At 43.5% G+C, this 23,886-nt stretch overlaps 4 protein-coding genes across 4 annotated transcripts; 1 reads left to right on the top strand and 3 right to left on the bottom strand.

Moving 5' to 3' along the window:
• Positions 1 to 5,274: 5,274 nt before the first annotated feature.
• Positions 5,275 to 6,279, bottom strand: LOC308376225 (C5a anaphylatoxin chemotactic receptor 1-like; the record flags this gene model as incomplete). The annotated part of the gene is made up of 1 exon (XM_080852521.1): positions 5,275 to 6,279. One exon carries the CDS (start codon positions 6,277 to 6,279, stop codon positions 5,275 to 5,277), a length of 1,005 nt encoding a protein of 334 aa, XP_080708647.1.
• A 1,919-nt stretch (positions 6,280 to 8,198) lies between these two features.
• Positions 8,199 to 9,122, bottom strand: LOC308376226 (leukotriene B4 receptor 1-like; the record flags this gene model as incomplete). Its single annotated transcript, XM_080852522.1, has 1 exon — positions 8,199 to 9,122. The coding sequence occupies one exon, from the start codon at positions 9,120 to 9,122 to the stop codon at positions 8,199 to 8,201; it is 924 nt and encodes a 307-aa protein (XP_080708648.1).
• Positions 9,123 to 12,342: 3,220 nt separating this feature from the next.
• Positions 12,343 to 13,296, top strand: LOC308376227 (leukotriene B4 receptor 1-like; the record flags this gene model as incomplete). Its single annotated transcript, XM_080852523.1, has 1 exon — positions 12,343 to 13,296. The coding sequence occupies one exon, from the start codon at positions 12,343 to 12,345 to the stop codon at positions 13,294 to 13,296; it is 954 nt and encodes a 317-aa protein (XP_080708649.1).
• Positions 13,297 to 18,954: 5,658 nt separating this feature from the next.
• On the bottom strand, positions 18,955 to 19,905 carry LOC308376228 (C5a anaphylatoxin chemotactic receptor 1-like; the record flags this gene model as incomplete). The annotated part of the gene is made up of 1 exon (XM_080852524.1): positions 18,955 to 19,905. One exon carries the CDS (start codon positions 19,903 to 19,905, stop codon positions 18,955 to 18,957), a length of 951 nt encoding a protein of 316 aa, XP_080708650.1.
• Positions 19,906 to 23,886: the final 3,981 nt, after the last annotated feature.

Below are 23,886 nucleotides of genomic sequence, written 5' to 3' on the forward strand. Positions count from 1 at the left end.
ACAGTCTCTCCCCCAGTCTCTCTACCAGTCTCTCCCCCTGTGCAGGAGCAGCATGTCTCACCTACCAGTTTCTCCTCCAGTCTCTCCCCAGTCTCTCCTCTGGTCTCTCCCCCAGTCTCTCCCACTGTGCAGAAGCAGCATGTCTCTCCCCTAGTCTCTCCCCTCTCACACTGTGCAGAAGCAGCATGTCTCTCCCCCAGTCTCTCCCCCAGTCTCTCCCACTGTGCAGGAGCAGCATGTCTCTCCTCCAGTCTCTCCCCTCTCACACTGTGCAGAAGCAGCATGTCTCTCCTACACGTCTCTCCCCCAGTCTCCCACACTGTGCAGAAGCAGCATGTCTCTCCTACACGTCTCTCCCCTAGTCTCTCCCACTGTGCAGGAGCCGCATGTCTCACCTACCAAACTGAATCACTCTGTCTGCCCATCACGCAGAAGCAGTGTGCATCAGCACAGCCAACTATTCCCCACAAGTGTTGCTTACTTGTTTGTGTTGTTTACCTGACCCTGTGCATGGCGGCTAGAGGGTGTGAAATGAGTCATCCTCAACACTGGAGACATGGAGAAAACCCAAACTGGACAGGGGCATTGTTAGTGCTGCTATTTTAAGTTGTTTATTTATTTTCTCAGTTAATGCCCAGGCATGTTTTGTATTTTTTGGCATATTGGAGATTTTCTGCCCTCAGGCCACAGTCACAGCTATAACTGTGTGTGTGTGTGTGTGTGTGTGTGTGTGTGTGTGTGTGTGTTGCGTGTTCAAGTGTTCAAGTGTTCAAGTGTTTGCATGCACATATGTTTGTGGTATGTGTATGTGTCTATGTGTGTGTGTGTGTGTGTTGGTTGTGTTTGTGTGTCTACTGCCATCGACATGGTGCTGTCCAGTCGTGGTCCACTTACAGTACATCAGACCAGAAGGAAAAAAAGCCGTTTGTGGGTCTGGGGAATCACAAGCTAGCTCTAACCAATCAGCATCAGCATCCTCTGCCTATGTTTCCCCCCACCCACCCTCTCTCTCTATCTCTCTCTCACTGCGTCTCTCTCTCTCTCTCTTTTTCATTGTCTCTCAATTTTCAATTTCAATTTCAAATGGCTTTATTGGCATGAATGCGCGATACATTGTTGCCAAAGCACTCAATACAACAATATTAACAGCAGATAACAGCAACATTAGTGATAATACTGATAACAACACACACACACACACACACACACTCTCTCTCTCTCATTCTGTCTCTATCTCTCTTTCTCATTCTATCCCTCTCTCTATCTCACTCTCACTTTCTCTCTTACTCTTTCTCTCTTTCTTTCTCATTCTCTCTCTCTTTATCGTTCTCTCTCTCTCTTTCTCATTCTCTCTCTCTCTCTCTTCATCGTTCTCTCTCTCTCTTTCTCATTCTCTCTCTCTCTCTCTCCCTCAGTCTTGTGTCTCATATGTCTCAGGGAAGTATTCGGGTCACAGTAATCTGGTTTGAATTCTCCTGAGATGGAGGCTGGGTGGCTCCATGCTCTTTAATCAGATCGTTGACTGATTCACCTGTCAATTTTATAGTTCAATAGATGTGGGCTTGTTTTTCCACGTGTACTGGCGTCTGTGTGTGTGTGTGTGTGTGTGTATGGGGGGATGGGTGTGTGTGTGTTTGTGTGTGTGTGTGTGATCCTGTGTGAGTCTGTGGATGTGTCTACTCTGGATGCTGCCCCAGTTAAAAAGGAGACGCGTAGACAAGCGTCAGACTAAATGACTGTAGGCCGAGTGAGAGAGAACAGAATGTTTTCATTCTCTACATTACTCATCCAAAGTCATAAATGCCTTGCTTGCTCTGTGCATTTCCCATCCAAAAACACTATACAGACTTTCAGCAGCAAAAGGGGCCTTGTGTCAAGCAAATTAATAGGTCTATTCATTTTTAATTTCCAATTCATTTATAGTTGTGTTGTTTTATTTTCATGAATGTATTCATGTTCAGTGGCTAGACCCAGTCAGTTCTGGTCATAGAGCTGATGTAGTGAAGCAGATGCAGAGGGCAGAGGGCAGAGGGCAGAGGGCAGAGGGCAGAGGGCAGAGGGCAGAGGGCAAAGGGCAGAGGGCAGAGAGTTCAGCATGCTTTCAGAAAAACAAGAAAAACCTACGCCATTATCTTGAGCTGTTTTTTCTTCTTCTTCCTTGAGTTCAGTGATGGATGGGTAAATGCAGAAAAGGAGAGAATTTACGGAATGCGTCGATTGAGCTTGTTCAAAGCGTGCGTGAAAGACGCAACAGTAATGTAATAAAATAGTTCCCGTCGGTGTCATCAGATAGCCTGCATGTTAATAATAATAATAATAATAATAATTATTAATTTTATTTGTAGTGCACTCTTCATTCCAGCAGAATCTCAGAGTGCTAACCTGAAGCCCTGAAGATGTTACCTGAAGCCCACTCCTAATGACCTGGCTCTGTATTTAATATCACAGTGCACACGTGTCTCCACCTCTCCTTCTCATCCCCCTCTCAATATCACCCCCCCCCCCTATCTCTCTCTCTCTCTTCACATCTCCATCTATCAGCCCCTCCTCTTCACATCCTCCACTTCTCTTCCTTCTGTGCTTCCCATCTCTGTTTCTCTCCCCTCAGATTTCAGCGCCACTGTTTCTACGACATTCATTAAAAACCAGTCGACCCAAACAAGCCATGATTTAAATGGCTTTGGACTGTCGTGTCCATCTCTAGAGTACTTTCCTAATAGGTCATTTTTTAAAGTATTCTGCTGGTCATAATAATCTGCCATAGGCGGGTTCCCTGGGTCTCTATGGCCATCGCTGCGTGCCCTTGGAGAAGGTTAGAATAGCAGTAAATTTCATGGAAATGTCGTCTTCCCTTCTACTGATCTAATAAGCCAAGCATGTATGGTAATCATAAAGCAAGCAGGATCTAGACTGCTATATCAATATTAATGGTCCTAGAGTAGAGCCTGTTTTTAGTTCTCCTTGGGAAACTTATGGTCTTATCCTCTGAGGCGTGTAATTCTTTGTGTGTGTGTGTGTGTGTTTGCTTGTTCTCGAGCTTGCTGTTGGCATGTGTGTGTGTGAGTCTGTTCTGCACATGTGCAAGAAGGCTCTCAATGCATTACACATTTTACTGAGCCTGAAAATACAGGCCCGGGTCGAGCCATGCCATCAAATCTTAGCCAGTTCTGACACATAAAAGTCAATCATTTGAGAACATGATTTATAGATTCATTTCACAAAGTTCTTTATTTAACATTCAAGAACGCACACACACATACAGTATGAACCAGGCTGAAAACTGAATCCTGCCAACAGCAGATGCTTTGTCAGACTGTAATAAAGTGAAAGTGCACTGTTGTTAAAATGGCAAGATTGGATGAATTTTTCACCAGCGATGCAAGCGGTGATATTTCCCTATTATGACATGTCCCCTTCCCATCCCCCTCTAGACAGGGCCTGCCCGCTTTATCTGCTCAAGTTTTGCATATAAGAAAGATGGAAAGTAGTGGTGTCACATGTATCTGATTACACATATATCCTGCTACGTCCTGCCCACGCTCTCCTTACTCTCTCTTTCTCACACCCACACACCACAAGGACAAACACACACATACACACACACAGTACATGCATAAGTCTCTTGTCCACACTGACATTATCACACTGCCGGTGGATGGAGTTGGTTGGCCCTCCAGCTATGAGGAATGAACCCAGTGCTTCACAGTGGTAATAGAGGATGCTCATACTGTATGTTCGACCAGAAAACACAAAGCCCATCATTATGCAATGTATCCTTGCAGGGCAGGCCAAGTCATGCAATGCAAGCCAAGCAGGCATCGCTTGGTGTCAGTGAGGGCAGTAGCAAAACAAGGGGGATTTTTTTTGTGGTGGTGTTGAAATGTCACTTTTGAATTGAACCAGTTTCACAACTCAACACTCTTTTAAAGGCCTGCTTACTGCCTGTGGTTGGGTTTGTGTCATTTTGTTGGTGGTGTTTGTTGTGTAAGTTGGTGGGAAAATGTAGAAATGTTTAATATTTTGTCGTGTGAATGATTTAGTGTGCATAATCTATTTTCGTCTTGCTGTGGAAGAAAGAACAATGTGGATTAAGTGGTAAGCACATTTTTTCACCAAATGTGCTTTTTTTAAAAAACAGTTTTGCCTTTCAAAGACATATAATACCTATGGCTGCTGGCCATGGGAAACAATCATAAATTGTCTTTCTCTGAACCGTATTCAGTATTGTGACTCATCATACCACAACCACAGGTGAAAATAGTGGTTGGCATATACTATATGTGAAATCAGTGGGTGGCATATGTGAAACAGCATTTATATCATACAAAATCTACATTTTTGCTGAAGCCTTTTTAATTGTAATTAGAAACAACATGAAACAAGACAAGAATTGGCCTTTTATGTTTAACACAAGCTAGAGAACAGTATGAAAAATCATGATTCATGTTCTCATGACTAGACACCTTCTTTATTGCTAATCCTATTATAACATCAGGGCAAAAGTCACTGAAACAGAAACTATACAGGACATTCTAAACGATAATACCATAATCAGTCATACTATACAACATACCTCACCATAAATATGTACAATAGAGAGGAAAAAAGCAATTCAGTGGATTCCAAGAAGAAGATGGTTGTGCCATTTGTCATAGACACTATATTATTATAATAATTATAAAAATACATTTTACTTAAGTATTGTAGGCCATTCTGTTTAGATATCTTATATCTTATCATCCAATACTTCAAGCTTTATTTACGGGATGTATCCATTACTTTGCAAACAATTTTACAAGTGAGTTCACAATGTTACTTTAAATGGTTCTTTTCAACCCTTGTCTGGAGTTATGGAGTGGAAGTTACAGTGCAAAAGTATCTATTTTCATGTTTACAGCTGAAATACAATAAAGCGAAATGTTCACAGCAAAAACCATAATCAGTGATTACATATAATCTCATATTCTTATAAATGATTAAAGACATTACTGATGGAATGTATTTAGTAGGAATGAATATAGTCTGAGAAAAGCTAAAGGTCAGCCTTCTACTCAAAGTATGATAAGCAGAAAAGTTGACATGTATAGCACTCAGTCTTTTTAATATTTATTCCAGTTTGCAGCATCAATGTGCCCATTCATCTCTAATAAATTATTCTCCCATTTGGCTCTTGTAAAAGGTTTGAATGAACATGACTTACATCTGGAGATTGTTATGTGTAAGAAAATTGTACATGTGGAAGATTGTTATGTGGAAAAGAGTTCTGAGACCAGATCAGATCAGATCAGACAACATCACCTGCTGGACCTTAGGGAGACAACATCTACCAGAGGGAGGATCCGGTTCCCTCTTGCACAGATGCGCAGTTTGGACTGAATCAGAATTCAGAGTATTGGCTTTGGACTGACGCAATGCCCGGTGGGAGAAAGCATAAAGGAATGGGTTCACACAGCTGTTGATGAAGGTCGTTGCCCCGGCGATACACCCAGTGACCTTTGAGAAGTGCAGGAGGTCATGTGATCCCCAAGAAACTGCCACGATGGTTAGCATATTGTTGAGGTGTACTGGAATGGAGAAGATGAAGAAAACCACAATGATGCTGACCACCAACTTCTTCATTCTTCTGTGACCTGAACGAGTGGTCTTCTTAACCTTTCGGTGCAGAGCGGCATACAGGGAAGCCAGGATGGAGAACGGCAGGACGAACAGCAGCAGGCTCTCCATCACGAGCGTGAACACCTGCTCCCCAAACCACCTGTAGTGTTCCAGGCAGCCTAGAAACCCATTCCTCTTCAAACTCACTTCTCTTTGAACTAAAGCATGAGATGACAGAACGGCTCCAAGAGTCCACACGAGTCCCAGCAGAGATCTGCGCCAGGCAGACTTGAGCTCAGCCCAGCGCTGTGGATAGAGCACCTGGATGTAGCGCTGCACACTAAGAAGAGTAACACACAGCACACTGGTGTAGAGGCTCCAGTAGACCAGGTACGAGAGAAGTTTGCAGGGCACCGAGCCTAACGTCCAGCCGTGAAGCAGAGTGGTGATCCACACAGGCAGAGTGAGCAGAGTGAGCAGGTCTGACACGGCGAGGTTCAGCATCAGCCACAGCGTGAAGCTTCCTCCCGCCAGTCTGCGTCCGAGGACAACCAGCACCACCAGGTTCCCTGGCACCCCGAGGGCAAAGCAGAGGCCCAGCATGGCACTGGTCACCTGCATCTCAAGCGAGGCCTCCGCAATGGAGCTGATGTTGGAGATGTTGAGCTGCTGCTGCTGCTGCATGGGGGAGTTGACTGCTGCTGGTACGATGTGACCACTGCGAGCTGAGAACAATGAGTAATGAGACGGAAACTACTGGCAATAAGCCTAAGCAGACTTCCTGCTCTATGCATGCCACCCTTGCAGCTGATGACTGAGAGGAAACCTATCAAAACAAAACACCCTTTCATGTCTTCACACATTTAACCACAGTGTGTAAGTTGATGCAGGTCACAAATGCAAGACCCAGCATTAAACCAATACAATGATTCTTGGGGACGGGGGATTTAATAATTGCTAATTTTATTCAGAATTAAACTTTAAAATATGGTTAACACAATAGTAACTGTTTACTTAAATGCCTGCCTCGACTAGCTCAGTCAGCTGGATCAACTTACCCCTAACATGGGGCACAAGAGCACTTTTTTGGGACCCCATATTTTGTTGTCTGTTTGAGTAAGGCACACTGCTAAGGTTTCTGTTGATGGCACACTGAACTGAACTTGTGTTGTATGCATTCATTGTAGTCCTGTCTCATATCCCCTTGGCTATAGGTCGCATAAGTTAAAAGCAAGTCTACCCCTATGTAGCCAACATTTCTAATAAACTTCTCACTCTCTCCAGGACGTTCAACAACACATACGTACTCAGACAGTGTCACTCACTGCAGTGCATCAGAGAAGTTCTGTGAGTTTATCTTGTTTCACACATTACTTACCAACACCACTGACTCCATGTGGAGAGTACATTGATGGCTGCTGATAAGGTTGGAGATTGTATCCAATCTTACGTGTTTATTTATACTTCCTCAGCAACAGTTAACATTGAAGCCAAGGCCTGAGTCCCTCTTGAGCAAGCACACAGGCATTAGCAGCTGGCTACTCAGACCTGTCTTTGCCTGGGCAGGTTAGTTCTAATAACAGTCACTGTTTGTTTGGCTGATGTGTAAAATAAATGATGGATGAATGGAACTGTGTCGACACTGAAGCAATATCAACAAATATCGAAGTAGCAAAGAAATATGCTGCTGGCCACCGGAAACAATCATTAAATGTCTTTCTCTGAAACGTATTCAGTATTGTGACACCTCTTACCACAACCACATAGTTGGATTTGAAAATAGGTCAATGGGTGGCATGTGTGAAACAGTATTTATTTCATTTAAAATTCATAATCTTGCTGAAGCCTTTTTAATTGTAATTAGAAACAACATGAAACAGGACAAGAATTTGCCATATCTATTTTACACAAGCTAGAGAACACTAAGAAAAAAAATCATGATTCATGTTCTCATGACTAGACACCTCCTTTATCTTGCTAACCCTATTATAACATCAGGGCAGAAATCACTGAAACTGAAACTATACAGAACATTCTAAAAGATGATATACATTTCTGTAGTAAAGTCTGGAGTTATCTTGCCAGTGGAAAAGTATCATTTTTATGTTTACAGCTGAAATATAAAATCACAAAATGTTCATAGCAAAAGCCATAATCGGTGATTACATCTCACATGGTTATGAAGGATTAAAGAAATTATTGATGGAATACATTTAGTAGGAATTAATTTAGTCTGAGAGAAGCTAAAACTTTCTACTAAAAATGTGATAAACAGAAGAGTTTACATACATAGCACTCAGTCTTTTTAATATTTATTCCTGTTCACAGCATCAATGTGCCCATTAATCTTTACTAAATTATACTTCCAATTGGCTCTTGTAAAAGATTCAAATGAAAACGACTTACATCTAGACAATTGTTTGTGGAAGAAATTGTTGGTGAGTTCTTTGACCAGACCAGATCAGATCAGACGGTGGGCTGTCTAAGACAACATCACCTGCTGAACCTTAGGGGAACCACATCTACAGAGTGGAGGATCCAGTTCCCTCTAGCACAGATGTGCTGTTTGGACTGAGTGCAGGCTTCAGAGTCGTGGCTTTGGACTAACGCAATGCCCGATGGGAGAAAGCATACAGGAATGGGTTCACACAGCTGTTGATGATTGTTAGTGCCACGGTGATATCCCCAATGACCTCTGAGAACTGCAGGAGGTTATTGGATCCCCAAGAAACTGCCACGATGGTAAACATATTGTTGAGGTGTACTGGAATGAAGAAGATGAAGAAAACCACAATGATGCTGACCACCAACTTCTTCATTCTTCTGTGACTTGAACGAGTGGCCTTCTTGACCTTTCGGTGCAGAGTAGCGTACAGGGAAGCCATGATGGAGAACGGCAGGACGAACAGCAGAAGGATCTCCATCAGGAGCGTGAACACCTGCTCCCCAAACCACCTGTAGTGTTCCAGGCAGTGGAGAAACCCATCCCTCTTCGAACTCACTTCTCTTTGAACCAGAGCATGAGATGACATAATGGCTCCAAGAGCCCACACGAGTCCCAGCAGAGATCTGCGCCACACAGACTTGAGCTCAGCCCAACGCTGTGGATAGAGCACCTGGATGTAGCGCTGCACGCTAAGAAGAGTAACAAACAGCACACTGGTGTAAAGGCTCCAGGTGTTCAGGTAGGAGAGAAGTTTGCAGGGCACCAAGCCAAAAGTCCAGCCGTGAAGCAGAGCGGTGATCCACACAGGCAGAGTGAGCAGAGTGAGCAGGTCTGACACGGCGAGGTTCAGCATTAGCCACAGCGTGAAGCTTCCTCCCGCCAGTCTGCGTCCGAGGACAACCAGCACCACCAGGTTCCCTGGCACCCCAAGGACAAAGCAGAGGCCCAGTATGGCACTGGCCATACGCATCTCAAGCGAAGCCTCTGCAATGGAGCTGATGTTGGAGATGTTGAGCTGCTGCTGCTGCATGGTGGAGATGACTGCTGCTGGTACGATGTGACCACTGCGAGCTGAGAGCATTGAGTAATGAGAAGGAAACTAGTGCTAATAAGCCCTAAGCAGACTTCCTGTCCTACGCATCACCACTTGCAGCTGATGTCTGATAAGCAACCTATCAAAACCAAACACTACTGTGTCTGCACACATTTAACCACAGTGTGCATGTCACAGTTAGTTAAGTTGATGCAGGTCCTAAATGCACGACTGGACACAGCATTTAACCAATACAATGATTCTTGGGGATGGGGGATTTAATTATTACTCATTTTTATCCAAATTAAACTTTAAAATATGGTAACACAATAGTGAGTTACTGTTTACTCAGATTCCTTCCTCAGCTTGCCCTGTCAGCTGGATCAACTTACCCCTAACATGGGGCACAAGACCACTTTTTTGGGACCCCATATTTTGTTGTCTGTTTGAGTAAGGCACACTGCTAAGGTTTCTGTTGATGGCACACTGAACTGAACTTGTGTTGTATGCATTCATTGTAGTCCTGTCTCATATCCCCTTGGCTATAGATCGCATTAGTTAAAACCAAGTCTACCCCTATTTAGCCAACATTTCTAATAAACTTCTCACTCTCTCCAGGACGTTCAACAACACATACGTACTCAGACAGTGTCACTCACTGCAGTGCATCAGAGAAGTTCTGTGAGTTTATCTTGTTTCACACATTACTTACCAACACCACTGACTCCATGTGGAGAGTACATTGATGGCTGCTGATAAGGTTGGAGATTGTATCCAATCTTACGTGTTTATTTATACTTCCTCAGCAACAGTTAACATTGAAGCCAAGGCCTGAGTCCCTCTTGAGCAAGCACACAGGCAATAGCAGCTGGCTACTCAGACCTTTCTTTGTCTGGCCAGGTTAGTTCTAATAACAGTCACTGTTTGTTTGGCCTATGTGTAAAATAAATGATGGATGAATGGAACTGTGTCGACACTGAAGCAATATCAACAAATATCGAAGTAGCGAAGAAATATGCTGCTGGCCACCGGAAACAATCATTAAATGTCTGTCTCTGAAACGTATTCAGTATTGTGACACCTCTTACCACAACCACATGGATTTGAAAATAGGTCAGTGGTTGGCATGTGTGAAACAGTATTTATATCATTTCAAATCCATAATCTTGCTGAAGCCTTTTTAATTGTAATTAGAAACAACATGAAACAGGACAAGAATTTGCATTTTCTGTTTAACACAAGCTAGAGAACACTATCAAAAATCATGATTCATGTTCTCATGACTAGACACCTTCTTTATTGCTAATCCTATTATAACATCAGGGCAGAAATCACTGACACAGAAACTATACAGAACATTCTAAAAGATGATATACATTTCTGTAGTAAAGTCTGGAGTTATCTTGCCAGTGGAAAAGTATCATTTTTATGTTTACAGCTGAAATATAAAATAGCAAAATGTTCATAGCAAAAGCCATAATCGGTGATTACATCTGACATGGTTATGAATGATTTAAGAAATTATTGATGGAATACATTTAGTAGGAATTAATTTAGTCTGAGAGAAGCTAAAACTTAGCTTTCTACTCAAAATGTGATAAACAGAAAGGTTAACATACTGTATATAGCACTCAGTCTTTTTAATATTTATTCCTGTTCACAGCATCAATGTGCCCATTAATCTTTACTAAATTATACTTCCAATTGGCTCCTGTAAAAGATTCAAATGAAAACGACTTACATCTAGACAATTTTTTGTGAAAGAAATTGTTGGTGAGTTCTTTGACCAGACCAGATCAGATCAGACTGTGGGCTGTCTAAGACAACATCACCTGCTGAACCTTAGGGGAACCACATCTACAGAGTGGAGGATCCGGTTCCCTCTAGCACAGATGTGCTGTTTGGACTGAGTGCAGGCTTCAGAGTATTGGCTTTGGACTGACGCAATGCCCGATGGGAGAAAGCATAAAGGAATGGGTTCACACAGCTGTTGATGATTGTTAGTGCCACGGTGATATCCCCAATAACCTCTGAGAACTGCAGGAGGTTATTGGATCCCCAAGAAACTGCCACGATGGTAAGCATATTGTTGAGGTGTACTGGAATGAAGAAGATGAAGAAAACCACAATGATGCTGACCACCAACTTCTTCATTCTTCTGTGACCTTTCGGTGCAGAGCGGCATACAGGGAAGCCAGGATGGAGAACGGCAGGACGAACAGCAGCAGGCTCCCCATCAGGAGCGTGAACACCTGCTCCCCAAACCACCTGTAGTGTTCCAGGCAGCGGGGAAACCCATCCTTATTCAATCTCACTTCTTGTTGAACCAGAGCATGTTTTGTACATATGTATGATGATGTATGTTGTCTATAGTATGACTGATAAGGGTTTTATTGTTTGGAATGTCCTGTATAGTTTCTGTTTCAGTGACTTTTGCCCTGATGTTATTATAGGATCAGCAATATAAAGGAGGTGTCTAGTCATGAGAACATGAATCATGATTTTTGCATAGTGTTCTTTAGCTTGTGTTAAATATAAAAGGCACATTCTTGTCCTGTTTCATGTTGTTTCTAATTACAATTAAAAAGGCTTCAGCAAAATGTGGATTATAAATTATATAAATACTGTTTCACACATGCCACCCACTGGCCTATTTCCACAGGATGTGGCTGTGGTATGTATCACAATGCTGAAGACATGTCAGAGAAAGACATCTTATGATTGTTAAACGTGGCCAGCAGCATATTTCTTTGCTACTTCGATTTTTGGGGATGTTGCCTGCAGTGCTATACAGTACATCATGCTATAGGTATATGCTTGCATGTGGATGCAGTTCCATTCATAGTGAGTTACAGTAATAAGGTAATAGTAAGGTTAGTTGATCCAGCTGACGGAGCTAGTTGAGGCAGGCATCTGATTTAACACTAAGTCACTATTATATAAACCATATTTTAAAGTGATTCTGAATAAAATGAGTAATAACTGAATCCCCCATCCCCAAGAATCATTGTATTGGTTTAATGTTGTGTCTGGTCGTGCATTTGGGACCTGCATCAACCTAACTAAGTGTGACACGCGCACTGTGGTTAAATGTGTGCAGATATGAAAGAGTGTCTGGTTTTGATGGGTTGCTTATCAGCCATTAGCTGCAAGTGGTGATGCGTAGGGCAGGAAGTCGGCTAAGGCTTATTGCCACTAGTTTCCTTCTCATTACTCATTGCTCTCAGCTCGCAGTGGTCACATCGTACCAGCAGCAGTCATCTCCACCATGCAGCAGCAGCAGTTCAACATCTCCAACATCAGCTCCATTGCAGAGGCTTCGCTTGAGATGCAGGTGACCAGTGCCATGCTAGGCCTCTGCTTTGCCCTCGGGGTGCCAGGGAACCTGGTGGTGCTGGTTGTCCTCAGACGCAGACTGGTGGGAGGAAGCTTCACGCTGTGGCTGATGCTGAACCTCGCCGTGGCAGACCTGCTCACTCTGCTCACTCTGCCTGTGTGGATCACCGCTCTGCTTCACGGCTGGACGTTAGGCTCGGTGGCCTGCAAACTTCTCTCCTACCTGGTCACCTGGAGCCTCTCCACCAGTGTGCTGTGTGTTACTCTTCTTAGCGTGCAGCGCTACATCCAGGTGCTCTATCCACAGCGCTGGGCTGAGCTCAAGTCTGTCTGGCGCAGATCTCTGCTGGGACTCGTGTGGGCTCTTGGAGCCATTCTGTCATCTCATGCTCTGGTTCAAAGAGGAGTGAGTTTGAAGAGGGATGGGTTTCTCCACTGCCTGGCAAACTACAGGTGGGTTGGGGAGCAGGTGTTTACACTCCTGATGGAGAGCCTGCTGCTGTTCGTCCTGCCGTTCTCCATCCTGGCTTCCCTGTACGCCTCCCTGCACCGAAAGGTCAAGAAGACCACTCGTTCAGGTCACAGAAGAATGAAGAAGTTGGTGATCAGCATCATTGTGGTTTTCTTCATCTTCTCCATTCCAGTACACCTCAACAATATGCTAACCATCGTGGCAGTTTCTTGGGGATCACATGACCTCCTGCACTTCTCAAAGGCCACTGGGAATATCGCCGGGGCATTAACCTTCATCAACAGCTGTGTGAACCCATTCCTGTACGCTTTCTCCCATCGAGCATTGCGTAAGTCCAAAGCCAAGACTCTAAATCCTGCACTCAGTCCAAACAGCACATCTGTGCTAGAGGGAACCGGATCCTCCACTCTGTAGATGTGGTTCCCCTAAGGTCCAACAGGTGATGTTGTCTTTGACAGCCCACACCCTGATCTGATCAGATCTGGTCTCAGAACTCACCAACATTTTCTTTCACAAAAAACTCATGTTCATTTGAATCTTTTCCAGGAGTCAATTGGGAGTATAATTTAGTAGAGATGTCGTGAACTGGAATAAATATTAAAAAGATTGAGTGCTATATATGTGAACTTTTCTGCTTATCATGTTTTCAGTAGAAAGTTTTAGTTTCTCTCAGACTAAATTAATTCCTACTTAATGTATTCCATCAATAATTTCTTTAATCATTCATAAGCATGTGAGATTATATGGAATCACCGATTATGGCTTTTGCTATGAACATTTTGCTACTTTATATTTCAGCTGTACACATGAAAATAGATACTTTTCAACTGTAACTCCACTCCATAACTCCAGACCTTACCACAGAAGGGTTGAAAAGAACCAAGTGAAGTAACATTGTGAACTCAACTCTAAAAATGTTTGCAAAGTAATGGATACATCACGCAAATATAGCATTAAGTAATGGATGATAAGATATAAGATATCTAAACAGAATGGCCTACAATACATATGTATTTTTATTATAATTATTATTATCATGACAAATGGCACAGCCATCTTCTTCTTGAAATCCACTGAAATGCTTTTTTCCTCCTTTTGTACATATGTATGGTGATGTATGTTGTCTATAGTATGACTGATAAGGGTTTTATTGTTTGGAATGTCCTGTATAGTTTCTGTTTCAGTGACTTTTGCCCTGATGTTATTATAGGATCAGCAATATAAAGCAGGTGTCTAGTCATGAGAACATGAATCATGAATTTGCAAAGTGTTCTCTAGCTTGTGTTAAATATAAAAGGCAAATTCTTGTCTTGTTTCATGTTGTTTCTAATTACAATTAAAAAGGCTTCAGCAAAATGTGGATTATAAATGATATAAATACTGTTTTACATATGCCACCAACTGACCTATTTTCACAGGATGTGGCTGTGGTACGTATCACAATGCTGAAGACATGTCAGAGAAAGACATCTTATGATTGTTCAACATGGCCAGCAGCATATTTCCTTGCTACTCCGAGTTTTTGGGATGTTGCCTGCAGTGCTATACAGCATGCTATAGGTATATGCTTGCATGTGGATGCAGTGCCATTCATAGTGAGTTAATAAGGTAATAGTAAGGTAAGTTGATCCAGCTGCCATGGCTAGTCGAGGCAGGCATCTGAGTTAACAGTACGTCACTATTATATAAACCATATTTTAAAGTTAAATTCTGAATAAAATGAGTAATAACTGAATCCCCCATCCCCAAGAATCATTGTATTGGTTTAATGTTGTGTCTGGTCGTGCATTTGGGACCTGCATCAACCTAACTAAGTGTGACACGCGCACTGTGGTTAAATGTGTGCAGACATGAAAGAGTGTCTGGTTTTGATGGGTTGCTTATCAGCCATTAGCTGCAAGTGGTGATGCGTAGGGCAGGAAGTCGGCTAAGGCTTATTGCAACTAGTTTCCTTCTAATTACTCAGTGTTCTCAGCTCGCAGTGATCACCTCGTACCAACACCAGACATCTCTACCATGCAGCAGCAGCTCAACATCTCCAGCATCAGCTCCAGTGCCATGCTGGGCCTCTGCTTTGCCCTCGGGGTGCCAGGGAACCTGGTGGTGCTGGTTGTCCTCAGACGCAGACTGGCGGGAGGAAGCTTCACGCTGTGGCTAATGCTGAACCTTGCCATGTCAGACCTTCAAAGGCCACTAAGATTGAAGGTTGAAATGACCCAGATAATAATAAGAATAAGAATAATAACAATAATAAATAACATTTATATAGCGCTTTTCACAGTTCTCAAAGACGCTAAGGTAAATAAATTATCATCAATTAGCATTCTGTGAAATAACACAAAATCCAAAATAGTAAATGATGAGGTTCCGCTCACTCTGCCTGTGTGGATCATTCTGTTAGCGACGAATGTCTTGAAACGGGCTGTTTCGCTGTCAATATATCTGAGCACTGTAGTGCTATCTCTCCAGAATATGGATTGTTGCAGTGGGATCTTAAGTTCTTGCTGTAGCATCTTGTCTACCTTCACTGCCACAACCGCTGCAGTCAGCTCAAGTCTTGGGATAGTGATCAACTTGAGTGGGGCTACTCTTGATTTTCCCATAAGGAATGCACAATGTTTCTTGCCTTCTGTATTCTCCAATAACAGATAAGACACAGTGCCATATGCGTACTCTGAGGCATCTGAAAAATGGTGCAACTGCGCTGCAACAGTGCATCCTAAATCCAAAGGCTTCAAACACCTGTTCACGCGAAAGTTGGAGAGGTGAGTAACATCTTCAATCCACTTTCTCCAATGTTCAGCATGCCTCTCACCAACGTCTTCATCCCACCCATGTTGTTCTTGAGTTCTTTCAACAGTAGTTTAGCTGGCAAGATGACTGGGGCCAGACAGCCAAGGGGGTCATAGATGGAATTGACGACTGATAAGATGCCTCTTCTGGTCATCGGTTTGTTTTCCAGCTTCATTCAGTACGTGAAATGATCTGATTCAGTGTCTCACTGGACGCCGAGGGTCCTTTCAACTGGCAAAGCGTTGTGTCTCAGATCCAGGTCTTTCCCTTTACTAGCTCTGTGAGCCTCTGGGATTGACAGCAACACCTTCCTGCTGTTACTCATCGACTTCGTCAAAGCAAAGCCCCCACTGGCACACAAAGTCATCCGATCTTTAGCTAAGGTCACTGCATCATTTTCTGTTGCTAGGCTCTTCAAGCAGTCATCCGCATAGAAGTTACGGAGGACTGTCTGAACTGCTTCTGGGGATGCAACATCTCTGTGATCTTCAGCAGTTCTTCTTAGTGCATATGAGGCAACACTTGGTGAAGAGTTGGCTCCGAAGAGGTGCACTGCCATCCGGAATTCCTCCAAAGGTTCAGTCAAGTTGCCATTGGGCCACCACAGGACACGGAGAAGGTCTGTGTCATGTTCTGACACTTAAACCTGATAAAACATCAATGTCTGCCATTAACGCCACAGGTTCCCCACGAAATCTTAAGAGGACACCAACCAATGTGTTGGTCATGTCGGGCCGTTGAAGCAACTCACTGTTCAAAGATCGATCCTGGAAGGAGGCGGTGCAATCAAAAACCACCCGGAGCTTCTTCTTCTTCGGGTGATAAACACTGTGGTGTGGTATGTAGAACACCCTGTTGTCGACACGGTTCAGCTGGTGTGGTGGAACTTGAATGGCATAGCCCTTTTCAATGATCATGCGCATGAAGCTCTTGTAGTCCTCAAAGAACTCTGGATTGTTCTGCAGCTTTCTTCGCACACAGGTTATGCGCTGTTCAGCAACGCACCGGTTGTTGGGCATTTTTACATTCTCGTTCCTGAGTGGCAATCCAACACAGTAATGCCCACTCTTGAATGTTGTTGTCTTCTGCACATACTGCAAAAATGCTTTGTCTTCTTGGGACATTTCTTCTTTGTCGTCGTACTCCCGCTCTGGAAAATCAGTGTTGTACTGTTCGACTTGATGCTTCTCTGTATCCATCACGGAGATCCTATTCACTGAAAGATGAGGTGACTCACTCTCTTCGTCTTTTAGTTCTTTTCTTATGGGTCCGTTCACCACCAAGCCAATGGCGGTCTTGACAGCATACGGCCCTCCATCTTGACTCTTGATGATGTGCCATGGCTCCATTGCTCTCGAACCATTGGCTCCAATAAGTAGGCCTATGTCAGCTTCTATCTCTGGCAAACTGACTTCACTGAGGTATGTCTGACTGCTTAGGTGTATTTCCAGTTTGAACGGGTATGTTTCTGTGTGAACACCTTTGGCAGGTCAATGAAGCAGGTGTCTTCCCATCCGCACACTTCAAGGTCTGAGATAGCTAAACTGTTCATGAGCTTCGGTTCTTCAGGTTTGTCTTGCCCCATGGTGCTGAGAAGTATTCGTGTCGGTTTTCTTTTACCACTCAGTTTTCTTTGCAGATCCTCCTTACAGAAGGTTGCTGTGCTTCCCGAAGGCATACGTTTCTACACACTTGTTACTCTTCTTTGATTTAATTTTTACAGGTACTATTGACAGCACACATTCAGCTTCTCCGGCCCCATGTGAGGCTACAAGACTCTTGAGCACATGATACTTGGCTTCCATGAGCATCTTCTTTCTTTTCAGGCGCAGCATATCCTTCTTTGATTATGTGCATAATGTCCGGATGCTTCAACTTAGATTCTTTACATTCAATTCTTCTGTTGCAGAATTTGCTGAGATGGCCAGGCATTAAGCATCCGAAACACAATCCCTTTGACTTCAAGAAGTCCACTCGTTCTTTGTGTGGCTGAGCTTTGATTTTACTGCATGCAGCAAGAGTGTGAGGCTGCTGGCAGTACAAACACTGCTTATCAAAGGCGCTTGTGGTTTTGCCTGAGTTAGTACACAAATGTTAATATATTTTAATAAAGGGTTAGGTTGAGTTGTGAACCACCACCCCCTTACAATAAAAAAAAAAACCTGAAAGCCTACTATTATTACGATTATTGGGGTTTTCTCAATATATTATTTTGCACATCACTGGATAAAAGTATCTGTATTTATAAGTATATAGGCTAAAGGTTAGGCTAGAGAACTACACATGGGCTTGGATTGGCTTTGCTCTGATGAATGTTCTCATTCAAACTCATTCATATTCACACGCTTTGTTTGGAAAACACTCAGGCCCTGCTTATGTCAAGTATCTGGGCCTAATATGTAGTTAATGGCCAAGTATACTGCAATTTGATTGTAAGTTCAAGTCATTACAAGATGTGCGCTGGGTTACAGTAAGGATAGGCTTAGGGGTTGGTAATGTGTCCTTTATGTAACTTATATCAGAGGTCAAATGGAGTGGTGTCACCGGGCAGTGTCCCTACCAATGCTGAGACCAAACCTACGCCCTTGGGACACATCATACCACAACCACATAGTAGGAAGTGAAAATAGGTCAGTGGGTGGCATGTGTGAAACGGTATTTATATCATTTAAAATCCACATTTTTGCTGAAGCCTTTTTAATTGTAATTTGAAACAACATGAAACAGGACAAGAATTTGCCTTATCTCTTTTACACAAGCTGGAGAACACTATGAAAAAAAATCATGATTCATGTTCTCATGACTAGACATCTTCTTTATTGCTAATCCTATTATAACATCAGGGCAGAAGTCACTGGAACAGAAACTATACAGAACATTCTAAAAGATTATATACATTTCTGTAGTAAAGCCTGGAGTTATCTTGCCAGTGGAAAAGTATGTTTTTTATATTTACAGCTGAAATATAAAATTGCTAAATTTTCATAGCAAAAGCCATAATCAGTGATGACATACGTATACTCTCACATGTTAATGAATGATTAAAGAAGTTATTGATGGAATACATTTAGTAGGAATTAATTTGGTCTGAGAGAAGCTAAAACTCAGCTTTCTACTTAACGTTTAGAGGTTACAGCATCAATCAATTAATCTCTACTAAATTATCCTCCCAACACGATTTACATCTGGAGATTATTATGTGGAAGAAAATGTTGGTGAGTTCTGATACCCTATCAGATCAGATCAGATCAGACCTGCTGAACCTTAGGGGAACCACATCTACAGAGTGGAGGATCCGGTTCCCTCTAGCACAGATGTGCTGTTTGGACTGAGTGCAGGATTCAGAGTCTTGGCTTTGGACTTACGTAATGCCCGATGGGAGAAGGCATACAGGAATGGGTTCACACAGCTGTTGATGAAGGTTAGTGCCCCCGTGATACCCCCAGTGACCTTTGAGAAGTGCAGGAGGTCATTTGATCCCCACGAAACTGCCACGATGGTAAGCATATTGTTGAGGTGTACTGGAATGGAGAAGATGAAGAAAACCACAATGATGCTGATCACCAACTTCTTCATTCTTCTGTGACCTGAACGAGTGGTCTTCTTGACCTTTCGGTGCAGAGCGGCGTACAGGGAAGCCAGGATGGAGAACGGCAGGACGAACAGCAGCAGGCTCTCCATCAGGAGCGTGAACACCTGCTCCCCAAACCACCTGTAGTTTTCCAGGCAGTGGAGAAACCCATCCCTCTTCGAACTCACTTCTCGTTGAACCAGAGCATGAGATGACAGAATGGCTCCAAGAGCCCACACGAGTCCCAGCAGAGATCTGCGCCAGGCAGACTTGAGCTCAGCCCAGCGCTGTGGATAGAGCACCTGGATGTAGCGCTGCACGCTAAGAAGAGTAACACACAGCACACTGGTGTAGAGGCTCCAGTAAACCAGGTATGAGAGAAGTTTGCAGGGCACCAAGCCAAAAGTCCAGCCGTGAAGCAGAGCGGTGATCCACACAGGCAGAGTGAGCAGAGTGAGCAGGTCTGACACGGCGAGGTTCAGCATCAGCCACAGCGTGAAGCTTCCTCCCGCCAGTCTGCGTCCGAGGACAACCAGCACCACCAGGTTCCCTGGCACCCCGAGGGCAAAGCAGAGGCCCAGCATGGCACTGGTCACCCTCATCTCAAGCGAGGCCTCCGCAATGGAGCTGATGTTGGAGATGTTGAGCTGCTGCTGCATTGTGGAGATGACTGCTGCTGGAACGATGTGACCACTGTGAGCTGTGAGCAATGAGTAATGAGAAGTAAGTTAGTGGCAATAAGCCTTAGCAGACTTCCTGCTCTATTCTTGCCACCCTTGCGGCTGATGGCAGGCTGAGAAGCAACCAACCAAACACCCTTTCATGTCTGCGCACATTTAACCACAGTGTGCGTGTCACACTTAGTTCAGTTTATGCAGGTCCTAAATGCACGACCAGACACAGCATTAAACTAATACAATAATTCTTGGGGATAAGGGATTTAATTACTACTCATTTTATTCAGATTTTAACTTTAAAATTTGGTTTATATAATAGTGACTTAGTGTTAAATCAGATGCCTGCCTCAACTAGCTCTGTCAGCTGGATCAACTAACCTTACTACTACCTTATTAACTCACTATGAATGGAACTGCATCCACATGCAAGCAAGTAGCAAAGAAATTTGCTGCTGGCCATGTTTAACAATCACAAAATGTTTTTCTCTGAAATGTCTTCAGTGTTGTGACACATAATAACACAGCCACATCCTGTGGAAATAAGTCAGTTGGTGGCATATACGTAAAAGAGTATTTATATCATATAAAATCCACATTTTGCTGAAGCCTTTTTAATTGTAATTTGAAACAACATGAAACAGGACAATAATTTGCCTTATCTCTTTTACACAAGCAAGAGAACTCTATGAAAAATCATGATTCATGTTCTCATGACCAGACACCTCCTTTATTGCTAATCCTATTATAACATCAGGGCAGAAATCACTGAAACAGAAACTATACAGAACATTCTAAAAGATGATATACATTTCTGTGGTAAAGTCTGGAGTTATCTTGCCAGTGGAAAAGTATAATTTTTATGTTAACAGCTGAAATATAAAATAGCAAAATGTTCATTGCAAAAGCCATAATCAATGATGACATACGTATAATCTCACATGTTTATGAAAGATTAAAGAAATTATTGATGGAATACATTTAGTAGGAATTAATTTAGTCTGAGCGAAGCTAAAACTCAGCTTTCTACTCAACATATGATAAACAGAGAAGTTTATTTATATAGCACTCAGTCTTCTTAATATTTATTCCAGTTCAGAGTGCCCAATCATCTCTACTAAATTATACTCCCAGCACGATTTACATCTGGAGATTGTTATGTGGAAGAAATTGTTGGTGAGTTCTGATACCCTATCAGATCAGATCAGACGGTGGGCTGTCTAAGACAACATCACCTGTTGGACCTTAGGGGAACCACATCTACAGAGTGGAGGATCCGGTTCCCTCTAGCACAGATGTGCTGTTTGGACTGAGTGCAGGCTTCAGAGTCTTGGCTTTGGACTGACGCAATGCTCGATGGGAGAAAGCATACAGGAATGGGTTCACACAGCTGTTGATGAAGGTTAGTGCCCCCGTGATACCCCCAGTGACCTTTGAGAAGTGCAGAAGGTCATTGGATCCCCAAGAAACTGCCACGATGGTAAGCATATTGTTGAGGTGTACTGGAATTGAGAACATAAAGAAAACAACAATGATGCTGACCACCAACTTCTTCATTCTTCTGTGACCTGAACGAGTGGTCTTCTTGACCTTTCGGTGCAGAGCGGCATACAGGGAAGCCAGGATGGAGAACGGCAGGACGAACAGCAGCAGGCTCTCCATCAGGAGCGTGAACACCTGCTCCCCAACACCGCTGTAGTTTTCCAGGCAGCCTAGAAACCCATTCCTCTTCAAACTCACTTCTCTTTGAACCAAAGCATGAGATGACAGAACGGCTCCAAGAGTCCACACGAGTCCCAGCAGAGATCTGCGCCACACAGACTTGAGCTCAGCCCAGCGCTGTGGGTAGAGCACCTGGATGTAGCGCTGCACGCTAAGAAGAGTAACACACAGCACACTGGTATAGAGGCTCCAGTAGACCAGGTACGAGAGAAGTTTGCAGGCCACCGAGCCTAAAGTCCAGCCGTGAAGCAGAGTGGTGATCCACACAGGCAGAGTGAGCAGAGTGAGCAGGTCTGACACGGCGAGGTTCAGCATCAGCCACAGCGTGAAGCTTCCTTCCGCCAGTCTGCGTCCGAGGACAACCAGCACCACCAGGTTCCCTGACACCCCGAGGGCAAAGCAGAGGCCCAGCATGGCACTGGTCACCCGCATCTCAAGCGAGGCCTCCGCAATGGAGCTGATGTTGGAGATGTTGAGCTGCTGCTGCTGCATGTTGGAGATGACTGCTGCTGGTACGATGTGACCACTGCGAGCTGAGAACACTGAGCAATGAGAAGGAAACTAGTGTCAATATGCCTAAGCAGACTTCCTGCTTTACGTTTCACACCCTTGCAGCTGATGGCAGAGAAGCAACCAACCAAAACCAAACACTACTTCATATCTCACACATTTAACCACAGTGTGCGTGTCACACTTAGTTTAAATGATAAGACACGGCCACTTCCAGTCTTCTATGTAAGTACAGATACAGAAAAAGACGTCACTGTGAACCTCTCTTTGCTATCTCAGATCAGGAGCATGGAAGAGAGGGGTGCGATTTGATTGGCTGTCGAGCTCATATATCAACAGCTTTTCAACAGAATTGCGGACTGTTTCTTTAATATTTAACAGTTGGACTCCCGGCAACAAGTCTACATCTTACAGGAGTCTGTTCACTCGCTACTTTCAGTTCCTCACAGCAAATCTTTAAAGCTGTTCAACACATGATTTATGTTCAACTGAAACTACTGTATATGGAGAAGACATTGTACTGTTGCTTGTGAGAAACCTCACAATCATGTCACATCATATCACGTCATCTTACTTCCTCAAAGTTTAAAATAATAATAATAAACGATCACATTTATATAGCGCTTTTCACAGTTCTCAAAGATGCTTAAAATAAAGACATGAAAAATATAACTGTTTGCAGTAAGGACTGCTGGCTCTTGATCCTCTGGTTGCCAGTTCTGTTTGCAGTAAGGACTGCTGGCTCTTGATCCTCTGGTTGCCAGTTCTGTTTGCAGTAAGGACTGCTGGCTCTTGATCCTGTGGTTGCCAGTTCTGTTTGCAGTAAGGACTGCTGGCTCTTGATCCTGTGGTTGCCAGTTCTGTTTGCAGTAAGGACTGCTGGCTCTTGATCCTGTGGTTGCCAGTTCTGTTTGCAGTAAGGACTGCTGGCTCTTGATCCTCTGGTTGCCAGTTCTGTTTGCAGTAAGGACTGCTGGCTCTTGATCCTGTGGTTGCCAGTTCTGTTTGCAGTAAGGACTGCTGGCTCTTGATCCTGTGGTTGCCAGTTCTGTTTGCAGTAAGGACTGCTGGCTCTTGATCCTCTGGTTGCCAGTTCTGTTTGCAGTAAGGACTGCTGGCTCTTGATCCTGTGGTTGCCAGTTCTGTTTGCAGTAAGGACTGCTGGCTCTTGATCCTGTGGTTGCCAGTTCTGTTTGCAGTAAGGACTGCTGGCTCTTGATCCTCTGGTTGCCAGTTCTGTTTGCAGTAAGGACTGCTGGCTCTTGATCCTGTGGTTGCCAGTTCTGTTTGCAGTAAGGACTGCTGGCTCTTGATCCTCTGGTTGTCCACATTGATCTATTTTGGTTGGAGAGATTTGGTGTTGTGTGTTTCCGTGGACGTGTGTCTTTGCTGGTCCCATGTGCTGTATAAGGACAGTGCTTCATGTCTGTTTGTTTTAATTGTGTAACATAATGTGACAGTTGTGCTGGAATTGGAAACTTGTGACGGATTCAGCAAAAACAAAAAAATTAAACTTTGCACTGGAAAATGCTGACATACAATGTGGCTTTTAGAAGTGTGCCGGTCACTGCAAAGTAAGACACAGTCCAATTTATTTATTTTTAAAGCAGAAAATTACCTTGATACCTAGGGTTATTATGGTTGTTTACAGATACAATGAAACTTGTTACACCAATCAAGTCTTAAGGTAAAGACAACAGCGGCAGAATATGAGTGAAAACATGTACTTTACCA

This window comes from Sprattus sprattus (assembly GCF_963457725.1).
Source record: "Sprattus sprattus genome assembly, chromosome: 15".
NCBI lineage: Eukaryota > Metazoa > Chordata > Actinopteri > Clupeiformes > Clupeidae > Sprattus > Sprattus sprattus.